Source organism: Mustela putorius, unplaced genomic scaffold, assembly GCF_011764305.1.
Source record: "Mustela putorius furo isolate JIRA1106 unplaced genomic scaffold, ASM1176430v1.1 tig00000698_pilon_pilon_pilon, whole genome shotgun sequence".
Taxonomy (NCBI): domain Eukaryota; kingdom Metazoa; phylum Chordata; class Mammalia; order Carnivora; family Mustelidae; genus Mustela; species Mustela putorius.
In genome coordinates, this window is record NW_025421449.1 from 2,748,277 (window position 1) to 2,760,814 (window position 12,538).

The following is a 12,538-nucleotide window of genomic DNA, read 5'->3' on the forward strand; positions in this document are numbered from 1 at the left end:
GGGGAAATTGAGGCTCAGAAGCATGGTGACTTGCCCAAGGTCAGGTAGGCAATAGTTCCTGGCAACCTAAAATTTTAGTTAGTTTTAGGTGCTGTCACAGATTGGGAGTGGCTGTCTCCTGGTGGGATGTGAGGGACAGAGGTGGGGACCCGGGCAGGAACTACACACCCAGGCTTGGCCATGGACCTGGTCTGTGACCTTCTGCTCTTCAGACCTCTGCTTCCACAAATTAAATGAGGGAGTGGACTCTTGGATCTCTCAAACCAGCTTCTGAAGGCAGCTCTAGACACCATGGGTTTAGTGGTGTTTTTTTTTTTTATGTTATTTCATTTGAATGCCTTTATTTTTATTTATAATTTTATTTCTCAACACGTAATACCTTCATATAGTTCAGAATTCAAGAGGCACAGAAGAGGAGGCAGCGAAGACTCCCGCCTCCCCGTTATCCCCAGCCTCCTTCCTCCTTGTCCCCAGCCTCCCTCCCTGGGGCGACAACTCTGAAATTTCCCCGTGTGTCCTTCCAGAGGATATTCTTCTCCCCACCCACCCCAACCCTGCCTGATTTTTGCACAGATAATTACATATTCTGCGCACCTTCCTGCTCCTTAATTTTTTCACATAAATTTGAAAAGTTTGGAGAACATGCTTTGCCTGTCAAGGGTCCTAATTCCTTTTTTTATGGCTCCATAGACATTTGAAGGCCTTGAGCTCGGGTTGACCCCTCTGGATCGATAGCTAGAGGTCCCACTGTGCCATGTGGTCTAACTGCCGGCCACCCCACAGCATGTTTGCTACCTATGGCACCCTGCCCGGGGACGGGGTGGGGGGGCTGCTCTGGTCACTTACAGTTCTGGTATCCTGTCTTTTTCCCCGATCCTTAAACTTGAAACCCTCTAACCTTGCTTTGGTGACCCATGGTGGGGGCAGAGTCAGCTCTGCGGAGCCAACTGAGTCCCTAGCTAGGCCCAGCCTAAGCTTCTGATCACCTGCCCTGTCTCTGTGTCTCTCTGCTCCAGTCGTGGCCATGGCCTCCGAGGATGACTTCCATCACAGTTCGAACTCCACCTACAGAACGGCAAGCAGCTCCCTCCGCACGGACCAGGAAGCACTGCTTGAGAAACTGCTCGACCGCCCCCCGCCCGGCCTGCAGAGGCCCAAGGACCGCTTCCATGGGGCCTACATCATCTTCTTCAGCTTGGGCATCGGCAGCCTCTTGCCATGGAACTTCTTCATCACTGCCAAGGAGTACTGGGTATTCAAGCTCCGCAACTGCTCCAGCCCAGCCTCGGGGGAGGAACCTGCGGGTTCGGACATCCTGGTAAGGCGCGCGCGTGTGTCCTGGAGAGTGGGGAACAGCTGGATGGGGCGACTGTACTTGGGTGTACCGTTCTGGGATGGTTTGCAGCCTGCTGCGAACTTGGATGCAAACCAGTGCGTTGTGTGGAGCGCAGTAGACAGACCTCAGTCCTGACACATGTTTTATGTGGTGCAGCCTGAGGCCTGCTTACTGTTTAACTTGGGCAGCAGATGTAAGTGGGGAACCTAAGAATCCAGAGTTCATGACTCCAGGGATTTGAAAAGGTGGCTCTGATTGCAGTAAGTTCAGCTCTTCTGGAAAACTCCCCCAAAAGCAGTGGTAAAACGAGATGGAAGCTAATTTTTCTCTCCTGTTCAAGTCTGGAGGGGCCAGCCCAACTCTGGTATAATGTTCCATGTGGTCGGGAACCTCATTGCTCCACCATGTAGGGCTTCCATGGTCAAGGTTACTTCACAGTCCAAGATGGCTGTTGTCGCTCCAGTCATCACAGCAAGAGAAGGAGAGGCATGAGAACATTCCGAGAAGTAACAGATTGCTTCTGCTTCCATGGCATTGGGCGGAACTCGGTCATGTGAACACATGATCTGCAGACCACATGTAGCCTTTAGATGTAGTCATTACCCAGAGAACTGTGTGCCCAGCTAAAATGGGAGGTTGTACAAGGTGTGAGAGACTGGGGGAACAAAGCCTGGGATATCAGTAGTCTTGTCACCAGGGGAGAGATTACTATGACTCAGAGCAGGTGGCCTACAAGGGAGGGGATCTTCCAGGTGGGAGGGAAAGCCTGAGCAGAGGCAGGATGGGGGGACGCTCAGGTGTGTGAGGGGCAGTAAGGCACTGGGTTTCCTATATGAGGGGTGCATGTAAATAAGGCTTGAGATCATTGCCTAGATGCTGAAGTCATTGCTTGGGCCTTGAATGCCAAGGTGAGGCATGGAAACTGTGTTCAGTGGGCAGTGGCACCACTCCCCACTCCCGCCGCCAGAGCTGCTCCCTCTGTGGCATGACTTTTCCCTTGGGAGGGGGCAGTGTTAAAGACAGAAATTACTCTACCGCTCGCTAAAACATAAGGAAGGCTGTACTCGAGGCTGTTGCAATAAGGAGGAGAGATCAGCTCAACTCCAGATACCACAAGGACATGGGGGGTTTATAGCCGTGGAGCAGAGTGAGAGCTCCATGGATGGAAAATTAGAGGAATTAGTGGATGGAAAAAAGAGGAGCCATCAAGAGCAGGGGGCTTCTTGCTAAAGGCAGGTCAAGGGCATGCACACCAGGAGCAGGGGATGAGGAGCTTGCCCCGATTCCGAGGGTGGTCGGATATCTAGGGTCGGGGGGCTTCTCCATAAATGGACTCAGCAGGATTCTTGCTAGGCCTGGGCTGGGCAGGTAGAAGACAGGATGGAGGACACGGTCAAGGCCTAGTGCAGGAGAGGGCTCAGAGGTTCGGGTAATCTCTATACGGAGCTTCAGTGTCCACAGCTGATCCAGGCTGTGTCTCCTTTCTCTTGGAAGCTCATGGATGGGAAGAGCGTGGGCATCTCTGAAAGCACTCCAGGCTGGAGTGTTGCCAACTGCCCTCTCCTCCGGACAAGAAGAGGGAACCCTAGCAACCGTAGCCATACCCCTCGACTGGCCCAGGCAGTGGCCCACCACCCCTTTTCTGAAAGCACCTTTGAAATCCCTGTCCTAACCACGAAGAACTCTTCCCAGTCCTGTAGGGATAAATCCAACACACTGACTGGAGCGGCCCTACTTTCTGTCTCAGGGACCATACACGGCCACACATCGCACTCACACAGGGAGTTTTAAAAAATCCCCATCTTAGCCCCACCACAGGGCTTGTGATTGAACTAGGCTGAGGTGTGGGAGGGACAGAGATATTCCAAGACTTCTCACTCCCTCCTTTGGCCGCAGGCCCTTGGTTCTGACACCCTGCCAAGACCTGTTTCCGCCAACTCAGGGATTCACAGACGCCTCCCAGGGCCAGAGCAGTGCATGGCCAAAGAAGGGTCCTGGGAAGGGGGTCAGGACTTCAGAGCCTCCTACCCAAGGTGTGCTCCCTGGACCAGCGTCACCTGGGAGCTTGTTAATGACACGGGCCCCACCACAGACCAGCTGAGTCAGCAGCTGCCTGATACCAAGCCCCCCGAGTGTTTGAGAAACACTCGCCAGGGCGTGGCTTCCAGCCTACGGCTTGGGCTCCAACCTGCCTTTACCAGTGCCTCACTCTCTGGCCTCCGGGCAGTCTCGTCTTCCTGGCATGGAACAGGAGGCTGCTACTACCACCAGCTTCTTAGGTCTGTTTCGAGGATTCGGTAAAGAATTCTGCGCACCAGCACTGAGCTCTAAATGCTGTACAAACATTATTATCATTATGACCACTTGGGGGATGGGGCACTGCCGAGCAGCATGTGGCCCTGTGTATTTCCAGACGTCTGGCTTCACCGAGGTGCTTTATGATCCACTTTTCTATACCAGTGACTCAAGCATCCCAGTTCCTGCCAGCCTCAGTAAATTACCCAGCCCACTTGGGCTTCTTCCAGAAGATCCCTGTCTGTCTGGGCCAGCACCCGGCCGTGGCAGCCCTCGGGGCTGGACTGAGTATGCACCTGTCCTGTCCTCTCCGTCCATCTCCTCGGCCCCCTGGGGCAGGAGAGGAAGCCGAGGCCGGTGCCTGGGAGCGCGGCCGTGCGCAGTGGACGTCTGCCGCGAGCTGCTCGAGCTGCAAGGCGGTCCCTTCCCAGCTGCAGGCACTTAGCATTCCAGGCCCTGCTAGGATGCTTTATTGCCTCTTTCCAAGTGCTGGCAGGTGCAGATGTAGTACCTGGGGCTGTGCGGAGCTCCTGGCTCTTGGCATCAGAGATGAGAGACCTGTCACCCCTCGATTCATGGGCCGGGTCTGGGAAGCAAGCATGCTGGGGCGTTTCTGCATTTTGCAGGCCATTTTTCTTTGCCTAATTCCTCATTCCTGCCACCCACCTCCCCAGTTCGTGCCCACTCTCTTCCTGATTCCCCTGAAAGAGGTGGTGGGCCTGCCCTGTCACCTGAGGGCCACTTTGGGGAAAGGAGGGGAGGAGTCAGATGGGTCTGTCTCCAGCCGGCCACCTGCAAATCAGTTAGCTCCGGGTGTTGGTTTTTTTCTGTACTTTCCTTTTAATATTTCCCAGGGACAGATACCATGGGCTAGGGAGTTGGCTGAGTAAGTGTGTTGGTAGAGACCCCTCCAGTTTAGGTGACTTTCAAGGTCACCTCCCATCCCAGGCCCATTTCCTTCTGCCGTGGACAGTTTGGGGGATGGTTTAGAAAGTGTCCTGCTCACCTGCCCCCTCGACTATAGTCCCAGGAATAAGAACTTTGAATAAACCCACCACAGGCCTTCGGGCCCAGAGCCCAGAAAATTAGAGCATAAAAAAGGAAGAATTTCTCTGAAGAGGTGGTGCCACGGGGTGCCACGGTGGCTGCCATCTTCTGAGCCCGGCGCTGGGCCCGCAGTGCCGGCAGGGGTGTTAAACTCGCCGCTCATCAACTGTTCAGAAAAAAAAATGCTCAGAAATGTTCAGTAATCTGCCTCAAGTCACATAGTGGGCAAGGGTGGTAGAGAATATCACAGAGAATTCAGATGGACAGCTGATTGCAACGTTGGTCAAGCTCAGAGAGTGGTGTAGAGGGGACCGTTCTGGAGACGGGAGGGCCCCCACCCCACCCTATCCCCCTGACTCTGCCAAATGCAGAGCCTGCCCTTGGTCTGGCTTCCTTTTCCACCCTGGGAGAAAAGGTGCCTCAGCTCTACCCCTGGATCTGGACCCAGCTTCCAACTGTCATCGTCCCTGATCCCTTTCCTACCCCTGCCCCCTTGGCTCTGGGGTCTCTATGCTGTCCCTGAACCTGTGGGGCACTCCTCACCCTCCACTTGGCCTCTCCTGCAAACCTGTCTGGGCTCCCCCTGGGCCAGGGAGTATAAGCCAGACCTGCTCCTCTTTCTACCCCCTGAGAGGAGGGGGACCACACCTTCTCCTAGTCATTCCCTGCCAATGAGCCCCCCACGGCCTCCTCCTCACACATTCTTCTGATGTGCCTTGTCCTGTCCAGGGCTTGTCTCTGAGGGGACTGCAGGACATGACCAGGTCATGGGTGGGACCTACAGTCTGACTTGGTGTCAGCAAAACCTGGACCCAGGCCTGGCAGTCCACTGCTGCCCTGTCCATCCCCCCAACCAGAGGGAGCCCCACTGGCCTGTCTGAGGAAGTGGAACCTCTCCTGCTGCCACCAATCTGGGGTAGGGGATCCTGGGTCCCCAGAACCCACTTCCTCCTCTGGTGCTTGCCACACGATTCATGGTATTGGGTGTATATTGGGGGGGGGGGGCGGGCTGCTGAGCCACACTTTGCCGACACTAGCTTGTTTCACTGCACAGAACCTCTGTGAGGCAGGAGTGTTATTATCTGTGATGAGAGGACCCAGTCCACAGATGGGCCTGCTTCCCCCACTAAACTGTGAGCTCTCCTACTATATGTCCCGGTGCCCTTAGCACAACCTGCACAGTGCCCAACACATAAAAGTAATAAGAGAAATCTGTCTCATTAGTTACTGAATGGCTGGCAAGGTAAGCCCCATCACCCCACTCTAAGATAGGGATGGCATGGGTCTGCAAAGAAGCAGAAGAAGATCTTGGGGTCATAGTGGCCACCACCAAAGCATTTCTTTCATTTGGATTGGCACAGACATGAAGTGATATTTCTTTTTAAAAATCTTTTAAAATTTTAATTCAGTTAATTAACATATAAAGTATTACTGGTTTCAGAGGTACAGGTCTGTGATTCATCAGTCTTATATAACACCCAGTGCTCATTATATCACATGCCCTCCTTAATGTCCATCGCCCAGTTGCCCCATTCCTACACACACACACACACACACACACACCCCCGAAGTAATATTTCTTCTCTAGGAAACAGACCCAGACTGGCCTGGTTCAGTGGAATGAGGGAGGGGGGGTCCTAGAACATCCCCTCATTATAGCACCTTAGTCCTGGCCCAACTCCTCAGCACCCCCCAAAAAAGCAGGAGAGCATGGCTTGGAAGCTATCCTTATGAACAAGGGCAGACATCCCAGTTTAGAGAGGTAGGGTTAAAAGGAACCAGGATGAACTATTTTGGAGAAGAAAAAACCGGAAGACAGATTCTCAGAAGCCTTGGCAATGACTTGCTGACTTTACAAAGCCCCTGCCATGAAGCCTAGGCCTACACACCTTCAGACCTACCGTCTTTATCAGCAGGATAGCCTGGTGAATTAGGGATTGTCCTCCTCAGTTTCCTGATGTAAAAACTGAGGCTCACTGACCCATGGCCATTTGCTAGCAGGCGACAGAGCTAGGCCTGGGAGCAGTCTGGAGGTGAGCAGAGCCTCTGCTGCCAGCCAGCATGCACTCTGGCTTCTCCAGATACCCTGTAGAATAGACTAGAATCCTCTGGGGAGATTTTAAAGTGCACTCCCCCACCCCCAACCACCTGGCTGGTTCTGGCGCAGTGGAAGGAGGGGCCTGGGCACAAGCATTGTTAAGTTCTCTAGGAGAAGTTAACATGCAGCCAGTGATCCAAGTGAAACGTTACCACATGGGGGTAATGCAGAGTTGTTTTCTGCCCCCCACCAGAGCATCCACGCTATGGACTTGGGCTACATTATGAGAGTTCTCTGGAAGAACTTCCCCCAGACAGGTTGTCAAAGCTCTACTCCAGACCCAGGTATCACTGGGAGGGCAGCTCTCTCACCATGTGCCAAGGGTGCTGGTTCATTCCTTAATCTGGCAGGATTTATTCAACAAGCCGCTGTGTGCCAGAGGCTTTCTTTTCATTATCCATTACCTTACTAGAGTCTCAAGGGATAGGTATTAGACCCATTTTACAGAGAAGGAAACCAAGGCTCAAAAAATGTAGTTTGTTCCCAAGCAGAAGGGCAGTGACAGCTGGGACACAAACCGGGCTGTCTGAACCCAGGCCATCCGTGCTCAAGACCCTGTGCCCCATGCCGGCGCTTCCGAGTGTTTCCAGACTGTTTCTGACCCATGCCTGTCTCCCTGGCAAGATTTCCATGTCTGTAACAGAAACAGCAGCGTCCACACTCCGGAACAGTCTCTGGTTAGAGTTTTCAAGGAGGAACCAGTGATCATGCGTGATGACCTTTTAAGTGGCAAAAGCTAGGGAGGCTGAGGATGGAGAGCTACCTTTGGATTTCACCTCCTGTAGGTCCTTGGTGGCCCTGGGGAGCACTGCCAAAGGGGAGGGACAGACGCTGGACTACAGGCTACTAGCATAGCTGGAGGATGGGGGTGCGGGGGAGGGACACTGGAGGCAGCTTTCAGACTCATTCTAGAGGAGTGAGGCAGGAGTTCCGGGAAGTGGGATTGAGAAGGGGATGGATTTTCTTTGTTCTTCAGGAGAAATAGGAGGCAGCTTGTGTGCTCCTGCGAGTGGCCCAGTAGAGAGGGGAAGGCCGGTGCTGGGGTCCATGAGCACAGGGCATGGGCTCTGGGGCACAGTGGAGGGGGCCCAGAAAAGAATGCGGGTGAGAGGCGCGTGGGTGGCTCAGTTGGTTAGGCGTCTGCTTCGGCTCAGGTCGCAATCTCAGGTCCTTGGGATCCAGCCCCAATCGGCTCCTTGCTCAGCAGGAAACCTGCTTTTCCCTCTGCCCCTTCCCCCTGCTTGTGTGCACTCTCTCCCTCTCTCTCTGTCTCTCTGTTTCAAATAAATAAATAGAATCTTTAAAGAAAAAAAGAATGCAGGTGATTCATCCTTAGGAACAGGAGAGAAGGCAGCCAGAGATGAAAGGAAACAAATTGTAGCCATGACCCATCAGGAGATTTCACATCCTTTAGTAGGCTGCAACCTGTAATTTGAAAACCCCCGCTCTGTTTGCCGACAGCTGGCCATAAGGACATGTTTCTGCCCTCATTTGACAGCAGAGGAAAGTGGAAACAATAAGGAACTTGCTGAAAGCACAGGGCTGTGAAGACAAGAGGGGGGCTCTGACCCAGGGGTATCTGAGTCTGCATCGTGTTTCTGGGCACACTTGGCAAATGCCCAGATTCCCAGATCCAGCCTCGCTGGCTCCATCTCTCCACCATGGGCCTCTGCTACTGTTGCCAGGTGCTCCTGATAAATCAGGGAACCGCTCCCCCGTGCCACCTGCTGTTCCTTGAAAAGCTTGCACCATTCTGGCTGTGGCTGGATCATGGTGCTCCTGCAGGCCAATCCTTGAGCCACTCCGATCCCTCCAAATGGAAAACATGCACGGTGCACTCCATCTGGCAATCCACTTTTTAAGAGCAGAATTCCAAAGCCTGGGGCTAACCCCAAATCAAGGTAGGATTTGATCTGAGCCCTGTCCTCCTGGAAGGGGAGATGGCAGAGGCAGTCCAGGGGTCTCCAGGTTTCCTGCCCAGGGCATGGGTGAGTGGCCGAGGGGCAGAGAGGGTGGGTCCCACCCTGCAGCTGCCCAGTGGTTTGGGCTAGCGGGATGGCTGCTCTCAAACCATTTTAAAAAATTAAAACCAAAAGTGAGTCATTTTTTTATTCCCTTGTCCACCCTCTGATTCTAACTGCAGACCCAGCCAGCATGCCATTCCCAATAAATATACCTGTGATGGCTTTTTCTTCTGTGTTTAGCTCTTGTTGTGTCTTGCAAAGGGAGAGAAAAAGCCCGACTAGAAATGCTGCAGTCATGCCTTCAGTGGCCTCGACTTCTCAAATTCTCTTTTTATTTTCTCTGTGTGTGCTCACGGCTTCCGCTGCCCTCCATGCCTTGCTCGCTGGCACCCTGGACTATCGATCGCTCCCACCCCTCCCCACTCTCTCTTCGATTTTGCTTCCTTCCACACTTGTCCTTGGAATCCAGAGGCGATTTCCTCGACAAATTAGAACATGGTCTGGGCCTTAAGTGCTCGAGTGTCTCCTTAACGTGATTGATCATTGAGTGTATCCGGAGAGCAGAGCCAGATCAGTCTTCGCCAGGTGCCTTCGTTGCAGGTGTCATCATGTGGTGGCAGCAAGGACTGGGGAGGGGTCCGAGCTGGCCTCTCGGGGGTCCTCTGAGGCCTGCAGCAGCCTGGGAGCCTGGGGCTTCAGCCTCTCTCTGCAAGTATGTTGGGTAAGCAAGTGCTGGCTGGGTCTTCTCAGGACTCCTTCTTCTCCCTTTTCCTGGTGGTTTTCCTGGGTTTCCTCCTATAGAGAGCAGCTGGAGCACCCCCAGACCACCCACATGCCGTCTGCCTGGGCCCTGTCCCCCGCTCTCCACCCTGGGACACCAAAGCATGTCGGCCCTCTGGGGGGTGCAAAAGCCACCCCTTCTGGCAAGGGCTGTGTGAATAAGTGGGGAGTCTTCTTGGAAGGCCTCCTCTTCCTCCTTGCTCTGGCCATGTGGTCAGGCTGCAGAAGAGGAAGGACAGCCAGCCCGAGCATCAGCAGTGACCGAGTCCCGCATCAGTGGCCACCCCCCAGGGGTTGGCGTCCCTTGCGTGTGGACTGACAAGGCTCTCTGTGACTCTGACCCCTCCCTTGAACTGGTTCTGAGCCATTTCTCTGCCTGCTGAGGTTTCAGTCTGAAGTTTGGGTAGGGAATAGAAAGGATGAAAATCAAAGGCCAGCTTGTCTTGTTCGGGTGGGGTTTGGTGGAGGGGTGGGGCAGAGGGTAGGGAGAAGTCCTGTTTCCATTTTCCACGCTCATCTCCAGTAGTGAAAAGACCTGAGATTCGGGAGAGCTGGTTCTGTTTCTTACCGTGTTTCAAATTTGCTGGGTGATTTAGGACTCTGTTTCCTTAACTAAGAAACTTGGTGGAGGTTGGCAAACTTTCTCTGCAAACGGCCAGATGGCATGTGATCTCTGTTGCAGCTACTCTGCTCTGCACCATGGATAATCCATAAGCAAATGGGCCTGACCAGTTTCTAGTATTTATAAAAATGGAGGTGGGCTGATTTGGCCCTGGGGGCAGTTGACTGCTCACCCTTGGACCAGACGCTCCCTTGCAGGTCTTTCCCAACTAGTGTTCCAAGATCTGTTAGAGAGGGACTTACTGTGCTGAATTTCTATTTGGAACATGGATCACTGCCTGACATAGTGTGTTTGTGTATGCATTCACCGACCGTCTCTTGACCAGACCATCCGTTCCTTGAAAGCAGGAGCTTGGGCTGGATCCCATGTGCCTAGAATATCTATTGAGTTCAGCAAATACATGCAGACTGGTGAGTTAATCTGTGTTTGTGGAGGGCCTGTCTGTCACTGGACTGGTGAAGAGAGGGGAACAGGAGCAGGACCCTGCTCCCGGGATCGGGCATCAGGGCATCACGCTCAGGGGTTCGGGATTGTGATGCAACTATTTTAGGGCAGACCTAGGTGACACTGGAGCAGACGCCCTCTGCTGCCTAGTTAGTTGTGCATGCTGCTGATAACAGGTCAGCCGTGCTCGAAACTTCAGGGGTCCCCTTTGTGTTCCTCAGTCCTCCACCCCCACACTCGGTCTGTCAGCAAGTTGTGTTGATTCCACCTTCCCAAACATCTCAGATACCTCTGGTTGCCTTTTCCATGGCCAGCTCCCCAGCCCTAGCCTTCCTGGCCACTGGCTCCCAGGGCACCCCTGCAAACCAGGGTCCGGAGAGGCTGCAGAGGTGGTCTCTCTAAGATGTAAAATGGAAAGGCTGTCTACTGCGCCAGGTAAGGGGGCAGAGCTCTGCGGACAGAGGGCTGGGTTTAAGCTGTGTAACTTCAGGCAAGTGTCTGACCTCTCTGAGCCTCAGTTTCCTCATCTGTAACAGGACTGGTCCCTAGGAGGGTGCTATAAGGATCAGGGGAGTGAATACATGACCAGCCCTCAGAACAGCAGAGCGTGGGAAGGGCTCAGTGACTGTGCACCAGCACCAAGTTTCCCAGCCGCTTAGAGTCCAGCAGTAGCTTCCTGTCGCACATAGAATAAGATCCGAATTCCGACCCCAGCCTGTTCTCCCCAGCCTGCCCCTGCCTCCATCCCAGTCTCTTCACTCTCCCCCTTACTCCAGGATCAGCCTGGTTTGCCCGGTGCTCCAACATGCCAAACTCACTCCTGCCTTGGGGCTAACCACATGCTGTTCCCTCTGTCCAGAATGCTTTTCCCCTCGCCCCTTGCCTGGTCTATCCTCAGGTCCAAACATCAGCTCCTTCACCATCACCAACATCAGCACCCCCCCGCCCCTGCCCAACCAGGCTCTATTATAGCTCCTTACTTGGTTTTTCCGTTCATTGCATTTAATGTAACATGCATCTTTTCTTTTCTGAACTTGCTGTTTACTCCTTTTCCTGCCTCCCTCCCTAGAGCCAAATGGCCTCCCAGCCCCCAGCACATGGTGGCACTTACAAGGTGCTGAGCCGGGTCTGTCGAATAAGTGAGTGGCCTCTCGCAGATTCAGCTCTCTTTACTGTGTCTTGAGTGAAGAAATGAAGGGATCCATGAGTAGCCGCTGCCACCTGCTGCTCCCCCTCGATTCCTTCCACCCTCTCTGGGCTGGTGGCCCCTTGTGCCCAGCACTGAGCTTCTGTGTGCTGCTCAGAAGCCTTCTTCCATGGCTCCCCAGTTCCTTCTGAGACGAGCCTGGTACTGGACATCATCCATAGCCTCCCCTCTGGGACTCCCTCACCTCCCAGGCCCCCTCATTTAACCAAAATGGAGCCCCTGGGTTGTCCTGAAAGGGAGCCAAAGAAGGAAGGGGGACAGTGCACTGAGGAGCCCAAAGAGGACCAAGGGGCGAGGCTACAGAGAGAAGCAGGGGAGGCAGCGGGGCCCCTGCGAGGCAGGCAAGGACCAGACACATGAGGGTGGCTTGGAGTCAGGGAGGCAGAGGGCCAGGCCCGAGGAGGAGCTTGAGCCGTGGGAACCTGGGGTGGGCAGAGGGGAGTCCCGGGGGTGAGGGTGGGAGCCTGAGCCAATGTCTTTGCTAGGGATGTGGGGACTGGCAGGTGAGCGACCTGGGGTGAGGGTGAAGGAAAGCAGAGAAACTTGGAGCAGGAGCACTGAGAAAAGCGGGGGCAGACCAAGGAGCCTGGGGGCAGGTGGCTGGGGGTGCTCTCGAAGGCCTTTGTTGGGGAGCTTAGAGCTGGGGCTCGGCAGGCAGGATGGGTGGCAGGTGGTGAAAATGTTCTGGAGACAGGGACGCATGCAGGTACGGGGCTCATGGAAGCCAGGGGTGATGAGCTTCCCA

The 12,538-nt window shown here is 54.2% G+C and overlaps 1 protein-coding gene across 1 annotated transcript in view; it reads left to right on the plus strand.

The window, feature by feature from the left end:
- Positions 1–12,538, plus strand: part of SLC29A3 (solute carrier family 29 member 3) — a 40,503-nt gene that overhangs the window by 2,383 nt on the left and 25,582 nt on the right. Inside the window, exon 2 of the mRNA XM_013044321.2 lies at positions 1,017–1,318. Coding sequence (XP_012899775.2) covers positions 1,017–1,318 — 302 coding nt within the window. The remainder of the gene's footprint in view (positions 1–1,016; positions 1,319–12,538) is intronic.